The sequence below is a fragment of the Chaetura pelagica genome, unplaced genomic scaffold, assembly GCF_000747805.2.
Source record: "Chaetura pelagica isolate M959 unplaced genomic scaffold, ChaPel_1.0 scaffold90, whole genome shotgun sequence".
Lineage (NCBI taxonomy): Eukaryota > Metazoa > Chordata > Aves > Apodiformes > Apodidae > Chaetura > Chaetura pelagica.
In genome coordinates, this window is record NW_009953496.1 from 289551 (window position 1) to 305498 (window position 15948).

At 36.8% G+C, this 15948-nt stretch overlaps 1 protein-coding gene across 3 annotated transcripts in view; it reads right to left on the reverse strand.

Annotated features, from left to right (window-relative positions):
* The window catches only part of FAM184A (family with sequence similarity 184, member A), a 46007-nt gene extending 36444 nt beyond the window's left edge, over positions 1 to 9563 (reverse strand). For 2 of the 3 annotated variants that reach the window (XM_009999088.1, XM_009999089.1), the window contains exons 1-4: positions 8715 to 9368; positions 4812 to 4947; positions 2202 to 2383; positions 1358 to 1555 (exon numbers count right to left, since the gene is read on the reverse strand). In XM_009999088.1, the coding sequence (XP_009997390.1) occupies positions 1358 to 1555; positions 2202 to 2383; positions 4812 to 4947; positions 8715 to 9368 (1170 nt within the window). Of the gene's footprint in view, positions 1 to 1357; positions 1556 to 2201; positions 2384 to 4811; positions 4948 to 8714 lie in introns of all 3 variants that reach the window. The other variant, XM_009999090.1, reaches the window with a different exon arrangement.
* Positions 9564 to 15948: the final 6385 nt, after the last annotated feature.

Sequence of the window (15948 nt, forward strand, 5' to 3'; positions counted from 1 at the left end):
AAACTTTCTGAACCCCAGATGCTTTTCCCAGTCTTTCAGTCCTAATAAATACTCATGTCCTCCATCCAAAGGCTCCTTTTACCAAACTTCTTACCTCGTACCAAATTTGGCTGTTCTCCACATTTGAGACTGTTTCTTCCTTGAAATACTCAGATAACACAACATTACTTAGTGAGACAGGTTTGAAAGAGGAGACAGTATGCTGATTAGGATTTACTGAAATCTTGACCCTGACATCTTTTCATGGTTAATTTCCCCTTGCTAAAATCAAGTTTCATATTTCTCATTCATAGAGCTGTCCTATATTTTAACTAATATGATGATTTAAACACAAACATTTTATGATATCCTTTGGTTTATTCTTTACAATATTAATAACAAACAAGAGAAACATAAACAAAAAGAAACCTACATCTTACTGAAGTAAAAGAAGAATACTCCCAGAAACTCTTAAGAGACATTGTTCTAACAACAGGCATGTTTAAAGTTACAAAGGAAGTAAAACAAAGATCAGACGCACCTGTGTTACAGAACTACTTCCACTACTAGGAGACATGAAAAAATCTTTGCAATTTATTAAAAATAAAACTAAAGGAGCAACACAACAGTAAAATAATTCAGTCTAAGACATAGAACACTAACTACTATTGTGCTTCTTGTCATATTTCCTGTCAACACATCAGCTGAGCATAACAAAGTCTTAAATTAAACAATACTTATTCTGTACTTACTATATAAGGCAATTTGTGTATGATGTACATACAATTAGACTAAGAATAATTCAAAATCAGTCTTCTCATTTATCCCAAAAAAGAAAAGGCCAATTTTATGAATCAAAAAATCCTTTCAGTGTCTGGATTCCAGTCAAAGGTAAATTAATAGTTAATGTCCAGTGAGAATAATTTTATTATCTAAATTACATCTGTTGTCATCTTCCGAGTATGAACATAGTCAAGTACTAGTATCTTTTTGCACTTTTGGACTTCTAATTAAAGTTTTATATAAGTATTAGAGTAACATAATCCTTTATCTTCTCAGAAGACCCAATCTTGAGCGTTATACCAAACTTTCTGAATATGGGTCACAAAACCTGGGGAAACACCTACAATACTTGAAAAGAAAGTTGTATTGAGTTGAGAATTCCTATTCTGTATGCAGACAAATTACAGCACAAATGCTCTTTTTGTGACAAGATGTACATTATTTTAATAACAGCGGAGCAATTTCTTCAGAGAGGCACAGCAAATCTGGAGGTAACTCCAAATAAAACTTGCCAAACAAAACCATGTGGTACAAGGTTCAAACTCTAACATTTGCTTTTTGTAACATGCTGATTATTTAGAAAACTCAAACCTACCATCTGCAGTTTTTTCTTATCCTTATTAGCATTACTGTGTGCAGCCTCAATTGCAGTATGATGTTTCCATGCCAATTCTTCCAAGGTCTTGGAATGAGCCTCCTTTAACTGTGCAGCCTCTCCTTCCAACCTTGCTTGCAATTTTACAAGCTCCTTCTCGTAATATTCACGCTGTGTCTCCCTTGCTTCATTTACTTTCTACAAAAGACAGAGAAAAAATAAATTAATTCTATCAAACTGTAAAATCAGAGGAGTAGGAAATAAAAATACAAAAACATTACTGGTGACATATCTACAAAAATTAACTTCCATACAAATCAAACTCAGCAAACACTAAGCACTGACTAAATAATTCAATAACCAAAAAGTTAGTTTCAATATATCCATTCAAAGCAATATAGCCACATTAAAATATTTTTTTTTCTCTATTTAATCTTGGGAAACAGCACTCAGGAATCAAGCCTATAGAAAACTTCAGTGTTTTCAAACATGCTCAGCACATTTTCAGAGAATAGCTTTTAAAAATGTTCTTTAAGCATTTCAACCTTCTCCTTACTGAGACACTTTAGATACTTGGCATCTACACACAAGGCTACAAATTAAATTAAATTGTTAAAAGATGTCCAAAGGAGTCTGAACATCATCTAATCTGACTTCCTTTGCTCTCACTTTACATTCTGTATTCGTCATTGTATGTTGCTACATACATTATATTTGAACACACTACTACTGATCCTAGTCTAGTCACATCAAACAAAAATTAAAACATAATCAAGTTTGGTTTTTTTCCTTAGGATCTTAAGTCTTTTATTTTTATTCAACTACAGCAAATAAGCTGTTTAACCTTCTCCAAGGCCAGAATTTGCTGCCTTTGTCGCTCATCCAGACTTTGTGTTTTGCTTTGTAATAAGTTTCTTTCTTCTTCCAGTTGGGATAGTTTTTCTTTTAATCTAGACTTTTCTGATTCCAAATCTCTGATTGTAACTTCTTGAGTCATTTGAGTAGCTTGAAGCATTCCAATGTGACCTAAAAACAAAATAGCTCTTTAAAACCTCATGACATTGGTTTCATGTAACTGAAGTACATACTCATATTTCAGTGATTTCTAGAAGTACAACTCCAGTGAAAGCTTCCAAACGGATCTCCATTATCTCCACTGCAATACCTACCTTCTCCTTTTTTTTAATTTTACTGTAAAATGTAACAACAATAGAGTGCTTGGTGCTGGGGTGCCTTCAATTTCAGTTTTCCTTGTTCAAAGGTACATATTGATTCCAAAGAAAAAGCAGACGTAGGCAACAGTATGAACACAACCAGCCTGTCGTGAAGAATTCACCCCACTTATGACCTCACATTTTTACCCCACAACAAGCAACACAACAGAAAGCAGAGCATTGAGGTTCAGTGGTAAAGATGCTACTGTTTTTTTCAGACTTATCATATAGCCAGCATGCTAGGTATAGCAGCTAAATATATGTAAATTTACAGAACTACACTTTATTTTGACATAGGTATATGACTAAAAGATATAACAGAATTCATTCTCTCCATAATAAAGTATGATCTAAATCCTCACAGGTTAGAGGCTTGCTTTTAGTTTCTCTTTTATATCTATCGATATCAAAATTTACAAAGCTAGACAGCATAATCTGTCATTCACAACACCAATGGAAAAAGATTCATGATTTCAGAAATTTTTGTCCTTCTTCTGAATTTATATCTATATTACTGAAAATACTTCTACTAGTTTGCTGACTACAGCAGTGAAACTCTAGTTATTCTGAGAAAGACTTTAGGAGGAGATAGAAGACCATTTTGCCATAGAGGATGCTTCTAGGTTTGCTCAACTGAAAGAGAAGGGATATTCTCCCATTATTTTAACATCTATGTAGAAACATCATGAAGTCACACCTAAGCTGACAGTCCATGTTGGAATGGATCTTTTGATAAAAAGACCCTGTTATCCCTTTCATAAAAAGCATGACCTAGACATGTTTGAAATATGTCTTTTAACAATTAGCATGTGAAAACAGACTTTCAGGAATTACACAGAGATCCCCAACAGTTTCACATAAAGAAAGCATCCAGATAATGAAGTGTATTATTTACACAGAATAATTTTTTTAGTCACAACTTCTATGACTCTCTACTATCTGGATGCTTTCTTTATGAAGTGTATTATTTACACATAATAATTTTTTTTAGTCACAACTTCTATGACTCTCTACCCCACCCCTATTTCATTATAATCCTCAAACCCAACCGTTTACTTGAGTTTTAATGACAGAGTATTGCTTTTAAATTTAAGTTACTAAGAAACAGCTAAGTGAGAGACAGTGACACGGTCCACAAGACAAAACCATTGAGCCTCCAAATTCATTTCCATCTGCAGTTAAAGCAAGACATGACCTGAAAGAAAACAGTTTTAGCCTTTGGTGTCTGTGGACACTGATGTGAAAGGAAGGACAGTGGCATACATAATGGAATTTGGCCATGGAAAATGCTACAATATAAGCAGTATTTTTACAACCCATGCACACTTCTAATTGTACTAAGTTCTGAAGAATTCTAAGAGCCATTTAGGCCCTTTTGGTTGATAAAGCTAAAAATTGAAGACAAAACTTCAGATAATGTGTATGCTTTACTTCAGTAACATTTTAAAAACTTACCTTGGCACAATCTGGCAATGTCCCAGCCTTCAAAACAAGGTGATCTTATCCAAACAGACATTTGTGAAGGACCCCTGAGCTTGTGCTAACTTGTGTGGAAAATAATCAGGTATTTCTACAATTGGTCTAGCAGAACAAGGCTGAAGATAAGCCAGGGGCTTGTTTTTAGTCTACAGTCCTACCTATACAATAGTTAACCAAGTTCAAGTACTTGGGCCCATGCCCATCCCTTACCACTAAGCAGTATACTAGAGAGAAAAAGCCAGTAAGTTAAAACCTGCCATCACACAGCAAATCATTTTTAATGCCTTACCACATACCAATGAGCACATAAAAGTAAATAAAACTACTACAAAAGAAACCATAAGGGATTTATTAACTGATAAGCTGCAAGTCTTCTGACAGTAGGTGTAAAGCAAAGGACCACAATCTCAGTGAAAAGACAAGGCAACTGAAAAAGGTGGAGAAACAGGAAACGTCTTAGTGATTATGCGGAGAACAGACACACAGGAGAAGCATTCTGTACAAGTGAAGTTAAGGCAATAAATTCCAAGGCCTGAAAGATGCACACATGCCATACAAAGTAGAACATTTGGACAAATAAGTACACAAAAAAATAACCACAAGCACAAGGCACGTAATAACAACATGTATCGGAAGCGCCTCTGGACAGTATTGAACAGTTTTTAGACACTCTAAAGCTGCTGCACAAGGTTAAGAGAAAAAGAAAAGGCCAGAGTAAAGAAATGACATTAATTTTCAGATTAAGTTACTGACATACATACTGGCTTTGAGAACAAGATCAGTGGCCTGCTGCTGTAAGCGCTCTCTAGCAGCTGCCAACTCGCTTTCCACTTCCTTGTGTTTGCTTAACAGTGACATCTCCTCCTCCTTCACATCATCTAGCTGTTTTTGAAGAACCTAAAAGAAGAACAGTATAATAATTGTTATCATTATATACAATCAAGCTTAAATTTAGATGAGCTTTAGGTTAAAATGTACAGAAAAGGCCCTTCAGTAAACACAGTTTATTCATAGAAAAGCAGAAATCTTGTAATAGGATAAAATTAATATGATGATAATACTTATTTTTCAAAAAATTTGAGAAACCTGGTTTCTGGTATCAGAGTTCTCTACATGGAAGAATACATTCTATGTTCACAGTAGTTTACTGCATCCTTCCTTGCAACTCTGAATGTTCAGCACTGACACAAATCAAGCTGCACATGGATATAGTTAAATCAAACTTTTAGTATGTTTTAAGTCTGATTTGCTGATTCACAACAGCATATCTTGATAATGTGTAAATGTCTTCTCAGCCACACAGAAAGGGAAAGGAAATCTTGCTCTGTTTTAAAAGGAAAGTTGAATTTCTCATCATTCAAGAGCCCACAATAGTAAATGTCATTTCAGAAACTAAAGTAGGAAATAGAATTGGGGGAAACACTGGGCATGACACATGAAACATGGACACCAGAAGTAGTGAGATTATGCCTTTGACCACCTTATCCACAATGATGAGAGCAGGACCTGACATTAAAACTCACTACAAAAGCTTTATTAGACTCTTCCTCTTCTTTGGAACCAAGAGAAACCCCTTGATTGCAAGAATAATCAACATACAGTGGGGTTTCCTCTTCACTGCGGCTTGCCAAAAACCCATGTCCTTGATGCAGTTGATTGGAAGACAAAAAATCTGCTTTGTTAATTCAACAAAGTTAGAAATAAACTTCTGGAAGACCCCTTGGAAATCTGGAAAATCGTATTATGAATTCAACATTTGATACAGGTGGCAGTTTTGTTTCACTAAACCCTGTAGCCTTTACACAAGAAGGAAGAATAGTACAAAATATGTGCTAGAAGTAGTCTGTAACTGGAAAAAGCTCAAGGCCCATCTCAACTCCAAAATTACTACAAAGATCACATTTAAGGTACTTCTGAATTTGAAACTTGAGAGTAACTGCAAATGCGAAAGACAAGCTTACCCACAGAAATTACTGTTCTTCAGGCCTCAGCATAGCTACTAAAAGACAGGCAGAATTTCACAGTACCTTTTCCTTCAAGTCCAGCATATCCAATTTTTTGGTGACCAAAAACCCCCAAAACAGTCTTGGTATTTCTGGGGTTTCTTGTGCTTCTTTAAGGACAAGAAACGTAAGTATCTAAATAACACTGTGTCGTGGTTTAACCTGGTAAGCAGCTCAGCCCCACACACCCACTTGCTTGCTTCTCCCCAGCAGTACAGAGGAGAGAATCTGAAGAGTTGTCCTGGTTTGAGCCAGGATGAAGCCAATTTTTCTTTTTACTGATTTTTTTTTTCCTTCAGTAAGCTTTCTTTTAACTAGCAACAGTGTGTTCTGCTAGGCTGATAAGACAGTGGAATGTTTTTCTAACTACTGAGGCTTCAAGGTCGCACCTGCACTCTGCCGGCTCAGACACTATGGGGAGATCCGTGACCCCCCCCCGTAGGAGGCTGAGTTAGACAGACAGCAAAATTGGCCAAAGATATTCCGTTCCATATATCTACGTAAGCTCAGAGGAAGGTCAGAGATCACAGAAGACAACTTCCTTCCTTCTTCTCTTCCCTTCTCTTCCGTCCATGGCCGGCGTCCGGGGAGGACTCTGTTCATCCATCACCGTCGACCCTTAGGCTTGAGATCTCCTGACCCCCATAACTCTGCTCTTTTCCAGCAGCAGCTCTGGGATTCCTCGGGACTCTTCCCAGTTCAGGGAAGTGCTGTGGGAGTTGCTGGGGTGGGGGGAGGCGAGAGGCTTTTGCCCATACCTGAATGTATATCTGTATATAATTGTATATATTTTCTTGTATCATTCATTAGTGTTTTAACTAAAGCTGTGTAGTCTAGTTTTCAATCCAGCCAGGTCTCTCTCTTTTTCTCTCTCTCCTTCCCTACGTGGGTGGGAGGGGGAGGGGATCGAGAGCATTGTTGTCGGACCTGAGTCAAACTGTGACAAGAGTAAAAGTGAGAAAATCTGTGGGTTGAGTTAGAGGCAGCTTAACAGGTAAAGCAAAACAAGGAATTCATTTGCTGTTCCATTGGCACATGTTCAGTCATCTCCAGGCCTAACAGTTATTTGGGAAGGCAAATGCCTTAACTCCAAAAGTTTTCCCCTAGCTCTCTATATGCTGAGTATGACATGATATGGTGTGGAATATCCCTTTGGTCAGTTAGGGTCAGCTGTCCTGACCAAGCTCCCTCCCAGCTCCTTGTGCACTCCCAGCCTGCTCACTAGTGTGGAAGTGTGAGAAGCAGCATAGGCCTTGGCTCTGTGTGAGAATTGCTCAGCAATAGCTAAAACATCCTTGTGTTATCAGCGCTGCTCTCATCACAAACCCAAAACACAACACCCTCTGAAGAAATGTAACCCTATCCCAGCCAAATCCAGTACATACCTGCATGTGGTATTTCAATTACTGCTTTGTAAAAACATCATTGAAGTTGTTGTTTTTTTTTAAATAAAAAGTAAAACATTGAGAAAGTTGTCTTTTTTTCTTATCTCCCACAAATCAACTTTTTGTAACACCCAACATATTTTGGCATGGTAGTCACTAACGACCTCTACAAGCAAGACTGCACTGAATACAGAATAGTCATTGTATTTACAGTGTCAGTTGTATGAAATTCCTGTCAAATGTATTTCTGCAAGAAACTGTACAGTTTGGGTAAGTGGTTTCTTGACTTTTCTAGAAAATATTTCAGTTTGTCACCTATGGAGAATGGCCAGTCTTCTCCCTCCAAATAAGACTAAATAAAATGCCTTTTAAGCCAGCAGAGGCCTTTTGCTGATTATACCCAGCAAATGGACCAAAACAAGCCTGCCTATACAAGGACAAAAAAAGCAAAACAAAGGTTGTTAATACCAGGCAGGAAAAATGGACAACAAGTTATGGACTGCCCCTAATAGCTACTGCCCTGACTTTGGACCCATGAATGCTAATTGGCTCTGTGCCTTATTAACATGTTCATAAGGAGAACGCAGTAACCACTCGACTTCCTCCCTTTTTACTCCTTTGATCCTTGCACCCCTCCCTCAGAGTGTACATTTAATAAGGGCATAGTAGTTTTGAATTCTTTTCCGACATATCCCTTAGCCTACCTCTCCTGAACCTTGTCCTTTAGTATATCCTGAATAAACCAGTAAATTAGTAAACTAAATATTGCTACTGCTTTTTCCTTTTTTTCTTTTTTTGGGGAGGGCGGTGAGGAGGGTGGAGGGATTAATTTATATGGAGACCTGATGCAAAGATACTGCTTAGCTTGTTTTTTTTCTTTTTCCTGTCTTTGGGGTTAGGGGAACAGGGTTTGATTTGGGGTTAGTCTGTTCTTTAAGTGGTAACAGTTTTGAGGATTCTATTGAGTATATATACCTTGAGTAGTTTGACTAGAAGAATCAAGTTCTGCTCATTAACAACTGAAAGGAAGGAGACCAAAAATCTCCCCCTGGGTAGGGGCTTCTAGATTCTACTGGAATACAAAGTAGCATTCATTCAGTCCGGGAAAATTAAACACATACAACAAAAACAGAAGTAGATGACAATCTGCTGTCAATGAGTGACAGAAAATATATTTACATGTTCCAATCTCCTCAGCCTACCAGCCTCACAGAAAGACAGCATAAATAGGAAAAGAAAATTCCCAGCCTTAGGAACAACATAGCACTGGTCTTACCTGAACATTGTTTTCTGCTGTACCAAGAGCCACCTGAAGTTTTTGACATTTTTCCCGTAGACTGGCAGCTTCATCCTGGACCATCTGCAATTCAGTTTTAAGCTTTCCCAGGTTCTTCCGTAATATACTTTCCTGGGTTTGAAATTCTTTTCTTAGCTCAGCTTCTTTTTCTTTGCAAGCATGTAGACTCTCTGCTGTAAAAAGCTGAGATCTTTTCAAAGAATCAAGTTCATGTTCATAGAAGGACTGTGCTTTGCTGAGTTTGCCTTCATAGTCCTCAATGAGTTTTTTTCTTTCCAGCCTTAACTCTTCAACTTTACTGTTCAAGTCTTCCAACTCCAGTCTATGCAATTCCTCTAGTTTTTCTTGTCCCTTACTTAAAGTAGCATTCTGACTCTGTTGAGTCTTCAGAAGCTCTTGAATCTCAAGTCTATGGGCAGCTCTCAAGTCTTCCAGAGCTGTACGCTTGTCCTTCTCATACTGCACTTGTAACTGTATGAAGCTTCGCAGCCTTTCCTCAAATTTCTTTCTGATCTCTTCTACTTCTCTTGACATGGTCACTACACGTTGAACATGCTGAGCTTCTGCACAAAGCTGCATATCTTCAACTCTACCCTTATAGGCTTCAAATTCTGTCAAGGCCTGATGTTTCATCTTTTTATGATCTTCCAGTGACTCTTCTAAAACCTGGATCTTTCTCTTGAGATCCATTTCTTCTGCAACTTTACTTTTGTACTGTAAGATCTTATCTCTGGTCTCTGCAAGAATTTGTTGAATTTCTTCTTCATGAGCATCCTTAAGGGCTTGGATAGCAGCTTCATGTTCATCATTTTTAGTGTTCAAAGCATATATTACCTACAAACATGAAATAACATTATATTAGACAAAAGGCATTCTGATTATCTGTTCAATCATAAGAAAAAACACATAGGTACTCTGAAAAGTTACTCTGACAATTGGGCACATCTTCATGATCCAAATAAAGATACCAAACATGTGACTGCATAGTCTGCATGTGACATTCATTGTGAATGGGACTGTATTAGTCATAACAATCTTGTACCTCTTGTAGAATGTTTTTTCTATACTTTCTAACCTATAATTTTCCTGATAAAAGTTTTACCTTTATATGCATGTGGTTGCTATAAATAGCACTGGAAAAAAGCACATACAACACATTTGAAAAAAGCAAACTGTACTTAAAAGAGCTAAAAGCATAGTCTAAAAAGAAATTTGAACAGAGATTGAACAGAGTAATACAGAGTATGCATTACAACATGAAATTAGATTGGAACAAAAAATCCAAATCTCAAACTCCTTCTTTTCAAACACTAAGTATTCTTAAATATTTAATTTTAGAAACACCTAAAATGCTGACATTGCCCAGATACAATTTCTGCTTTGACAGCTTATCTAGTAGGCATATTTTGTATGTAGATCTCCTAAGGTCTGAAGTCCCTCACTACATAAGCTCATCAGCTTTCCAGCTAAGTCAGCTGAACAGAAAGGTAGCTGGCAGGGCAGCCAGCTGTGTGGAGAGCCCAAGGAGCCAAGCAGCTCAAGATGGCTGTGAAACCAGCAAAGCTGCCTAATATTCAGTCAAAGTTTTAAAATAACCAGATATGTCCTATGGGATGTTTCAATTGCACCACAACATGGTAGTCTGTCTTTCTGTTTTTTAACTAGGAAGTGCTCTCACCAATACAGACATGAGTAATTATCTGTGTATGGACGTGTATATGGATGAATCTGTGAATAAACTATTAATGCAATAAGGTTTTAATACAATACTTTGTGCTCCAAGAACTCCAGAGAATTCCTACACTTCCCAGATATGTTACAGGCAGCAGAACCATAAAACATAACACAAAAAAACTAAAGTATTCCAATTAGTGTATTTTTTTATAACTAAAAAATAACAAGAAGCAACAAAAATGGAAACCACAGAAGAAGCAGAGAACCTACAAAAAAGCTGCCCCTTGCATTTTGGGTTGGCTTTTTGTTTGGTTGGTTGGTTTTGGTGTTTTGTTGTTTTTTTTTGTGAGGACAGAACCTGGACCAGTCCTCTGTTAGCATTAAAACAGGCAACAGAGGAAGATGACACTGACTTGCCCTCAGGGCCAGGAGATATGAAGGTGGCCCAGAATTGCTCTCCTGGCACCAAGCACAGTGTGTCTCTGTGTTCTGAAACTGAGAAAGGGTCTACAATCAAGTGACAAAGCTCAAAAGAGTTCTCAGATTTGAAAAAGCAGATTCAATATTTTGGCACGTAATGTAACAAGCTCTGTTTTCTGGGGCTTTTTGTTCTTTAACGCTTGTGCCAAAAAATCCAAAAGAGTAGGCTTAGCTTCCATTATTCTAATTAAATTTTCACATTATTTAATGAAAGATGGAAAATGAAAAATAGCTCTTCCATGGTTTTGGAAACTGTTCTTTATGCTGCTAATATTTCTGCAGGCAGCAGGTAGATTCTGGCTTTCTTCCTCCCTAGAAAAGCATTGTTTTTCCTACTGCAAAACAGCATCATGGTTCAGAGACTCAACAAACCTCTTCCAATACATTGCAAAAAAATTACAACAAAACCACATGCAATCCCATAAGCAGAATTACAACCATCACTACAATGCTCTTCGCCCAAGGTTTCCATCTTTTATATTTTCATTCTATTTGGTGATGCCAATAGTAGCATCTAACCAAAGCTTTCATCTCTCTTCTCTCACCAACATACAGTCTCAGCTATTGTATCCCAAAGGTTTAGTTATTGTGTCATTTAAACGGCATCCAGTGCTCAACACCTTTGTTCATATCAGAAACATTTTGAAAACTATGGGATTTGTTTTATTTATTTATTTATTTATTTATTTTTAAAGTACGTGCTATATTTTGCATTAAGAGGCCTTGGTTTTGGTTAAGAGAAACTGAAAAATGTAGGAAAAAATGTATTATAAATATTTTTCACACATTATTAGATTGTTATAATAAGTATCTGCAGAACACTAGGTCAGTTGCCATGCTGTAACCAGCCCTTGACTCTAGTCTTTGTGCAGAGAAGTGCCATAATGCTCTTTCTTGCTTCAAGCAGTGTTCCCATCCCAGGTCATGCAGCACTTTAATCTGCAGAAAGTATAAATCACATAATATTTTCAAGGGTGTTATGATTTGGCAATGGGATCTTCGCTGAGATGTCTGAGTGAAAAATAAGCTTAATGCAATGCCAGATTCAGAAGGTACTTTTTAAATTCTCATCATCCACTTACTCAATAGACAAAACACTGAACACCTAAAATTCAGTAAGCATCACTCATTCTCTAACTGAAGGTCATGGGTGTCTTACAGAAAAACATTTAAATCAAATAAAATGCATGCAACTGAATGTTGTACCATAACATATTTTCTTCAGAAACCTGAATTTCAGCTCTATCAGATTACTCTATCACAAACTGCAGAATTTTTAAAGTAATGTAACAGCTACATCAGATTTTATCTTTGAGAATTTGACAGACTGTATTAGAGTAGGAACATAGGAAAAAAAAAAATTGTACTAACTGAAGAAAAAGCAACCTAAAAGCATTTCAATGAAGTGAAAATAGAAATTGAAATACATGGGAAAAAATTATTACATTTAAAATTCTAGCTAAAATAAATAGTTCTTGCTCAAGTAAGTTTCTTGCAACTGAAATGCAATGAAGTTGCAAAAGCTGGGCGTGGGCAGATAAAACAAATTTTGCACTCATATTGTTAAATCAGGGGATGAGCCACTTCTTATTCAAGCTTGTAAATGCTTTAAAAAGTACTAGTAGATTTTTCAGTACAACTGCATATTATCAAGAAGCATAAACTGGTCATTTTTTCCACCTCCGCTTTAAATGCATCATACACATTGCAGTTCTCACCAATGACAGAAAAGAAAATTAAATTGTACTTCACTGTATTTTCAGTTAGTATTTCCTTCCAGAGGTACAGACAGAACGATCCTCTCTCCAAGAATAGAGATTGCCAGCTAATGGCCTTAATACTTTGTATACAAAACAGTAACATAATTAATTATTAATAGGAATCTACTGCAATACTATGTGCTTTGGTACAAAGAACAACATCAGAGTAAGCTAGTAACAGTAATAACTTATTTTAATGCCAATAATTGAATACTGTAGTGTTTAGCTATATACTATGGGTTAAGGTTAAGCAAGTCTGCTGCTGCAATTGCATCCGTGTCTTGAACTACCCAGAATACAACCAACCACCAGTGTTCAATGCTGTTTCTGGCAGAAATACCAAAGTTTTACTATTTAGCTGAGACATTTTTTTAAATCTAAAGCAAATGCTCTGTCTTGGAGAGCTGACCAACTCTTGCATGGTAAGCTGCACTTGGTCATCAGCTCCTTCCAGCAATTCAATCATGATTAAACACTTCTCTAATTAAAAATGTGTAATTCACCTTAATACCAGTATTAAGTGCCAAACACCTTGCAGCACAGAAAATATCTCAAAAAAAACGTGTGTGATTCATTCTCTCTAATTTTACATGGAAACAGGAATTGATACCTATGAGGAAAAAAACTGTCACTAAGCATCTTGCACAAACATCAACCTTGTGTCTCTGGTAAACTTTGATTTCAGACTCGACACGTGGGTCCCTAGTTTAGCTGAAGTATCTTGTTCTTAGTGCTGCTGGGGTGTTGCTGCCTGGGAGCACTGGTGCTGGCTATACCTGCTAGTTCAAACCACCAGAGCCTCCAGAGACACCCCAAGACTTCATCAGTGCTGCTCATCTATTTAATGAACTACAGGACAACAGCATCAACAGGAAGAAAAACAAAGACCAATGAGCCTGACATACCCTGGCTGTCTATAGGTAGAGAAGAGCTGCTAGATGCAGGAATAAGTAAGATTTACTGGGAAAGGGTAACAAGGATTTTCTAGAGACAAGTCACACTGCCCAGGAACAGTGTGGTGCAAACAGAAAGATTTAGCCTACAACACTGAGAAGAAGCATAAAAAAACCCCTTCCAGGCATTACTATAAATTAATGGTATACAGAAATGTACCCTTTACTATAGTCCAGAATGATAATACATTTTGTTACAATGCGTATTGCATTAATTTTCTCCCTTTTCTTCCTGTTGACCAAATAATGACAAATACTAAGTACGCTATATTTAAGCATTTAATATGTATGTATAAGCTACAGAAGGTCAATTTAAGACAAAAAAAGAATAACCAGTTTTAAACCCAGAAAATGTCTGGGTTTACTGGACAAATTTCTGCTCCCTAGTACATTATAAAAATAGAGTAAAACAGGAAAATATTTCAAAGTTGTTGTTTTTTAAATAGAGCAGGGAAGAGTGAAATATGTAACTGTAAAAGTAGTGTCCACCACCAATACCAGCATCTCCCCAGAAACGCTGGTCTTCCTTCGAAATTTTTTTCCCACAAAAACATTCTTCCACGAGAATTTACTATGAAAATATCCTTTAGATGTTCAACAGTCTTAATGCATTAGTTCAGTTTATGCCTGAGTAAAATATAGTATTTCATCCTATTTAAAACTCTGAAAACAAATACTGAATTATTTTATGACAGCAACAAGCTTTGAAAACTAACCTCTAATGTCTTCTGTTTTCAACTTATTATTTAGACAATGATGCCAGGAAGTTCAGCATGAGAATTTATTTGCATGAATCAAACAAAGAGCTTTCCACTTCTACCTAACATTCAATTTTTGAACTAAAACAAACAACAACCATTTTTCACTTTCACACTTGTTGCTAAACACTTACGCTTAATTTTCTTTAAAAGAGAAGTCTCTGTAAGTCAGAGCACATGCACTGCTCACTATCATCTAAACTGATAATTAAACAGGGGGAAAATATTTTGTACCTTCAGGTTTCTTGGTGTTCAATACCATACATATGCCTTCAGAAGATCCTCAGCTGAGGCAAAGTCTCCCGTGCAAAGGAAGCAGTTGTGATGTCACACAAAGACGAAATACAGATTCAACGGGAAGAGCTATTTAAAGTTAATAGCATAGGACTATGAGACATGGGTTGGATATTCAGTTGAATAATAGTGGAGAAGCAAAGTCCAAGAGGCCCATTAAAGAACGCTGCAGATGGACAGCCTACTGGCCAGATTCAATTTAACTAACTTTCAGGAGTAAAACATCCCTGAATTATCTTGGTTCAATCTTGACTCAAAACAGCTTTTACAGTAGGAAAGTGTAGACCTGAAGACCTCAACAGAAAGATGAGATGCAGCTGGATAGAAGTAAAGCACACCTCTTTACTATATACCAAATTAATCAGGTCTATTTCCCCAATTAGAGGTGAGACATTGCCACTACTGCTTTGCATGACCTGGCACGTAATCCCCTGCTTGGCTACTAGATGACATCTGAGAGAAATGCTCAGCTGTTCTACTCTTGCACTGCTGGCTCTAATGGAGTTACGTAAGGTTACAGTGCTCAGCAATCCAATTCCGTACATCCACATTACACTGCTCTCAACTGCAACCATTTCTATGCATGATTAGGAGACATTCAGTTTTGCTAACTGCAACTTGCAGAATAAGTCAGAACTGAGTATAATGCAAGTTTAAATCTGATTATGAGTACAGATTTCAATACAACCCAAGAACATATTGAAGAAAAACTTAGGAAAGAGGAAGTGTTTTTAAAAAGCTTCAGAAGTTAGTCAGAATGGGAGCAAATACCAGCACAAAATAGTTCTATAAAGGTGTTCTATAATGCCTCCTTGGAAATCAGTACTTATTTTTCAATTTGGCCAATATCTGTAAATCAAGCTAAGTTGACCTAAACCACTTCCTTGCTTAATTGATAAAGAAAGTTTTGCTATACAAGCATAATCAAGATACAGCAGTTCTTTACAAAACTTCTTAGGCTACTTCAAACACAGTGACTTAAAAATTCTTTGATTAATTCTTTAGGATCAGCAGTTTCAGGACTACCCTACAGAAAAAATTACAGATGCAATATTTCCATCTCCTTTAATTACCTGCTAGCCATAGTAATTTTCTTGTTTCCTTGATCAGCTTCTGGATGTTGTACCATCAAATTACATCTTAATGGTCATTCAAGCCACAGTTAATGAAGCTGGAAATTTTTTTCCAGACTTACACTCATAAAGAATTTTTCCTCCCTCTCTCTGTATTTATGTATTTTTTAAAGGAAAAAATACTTTCTAATGCACTGGTGCATACTTCCCCCACCCCCCCC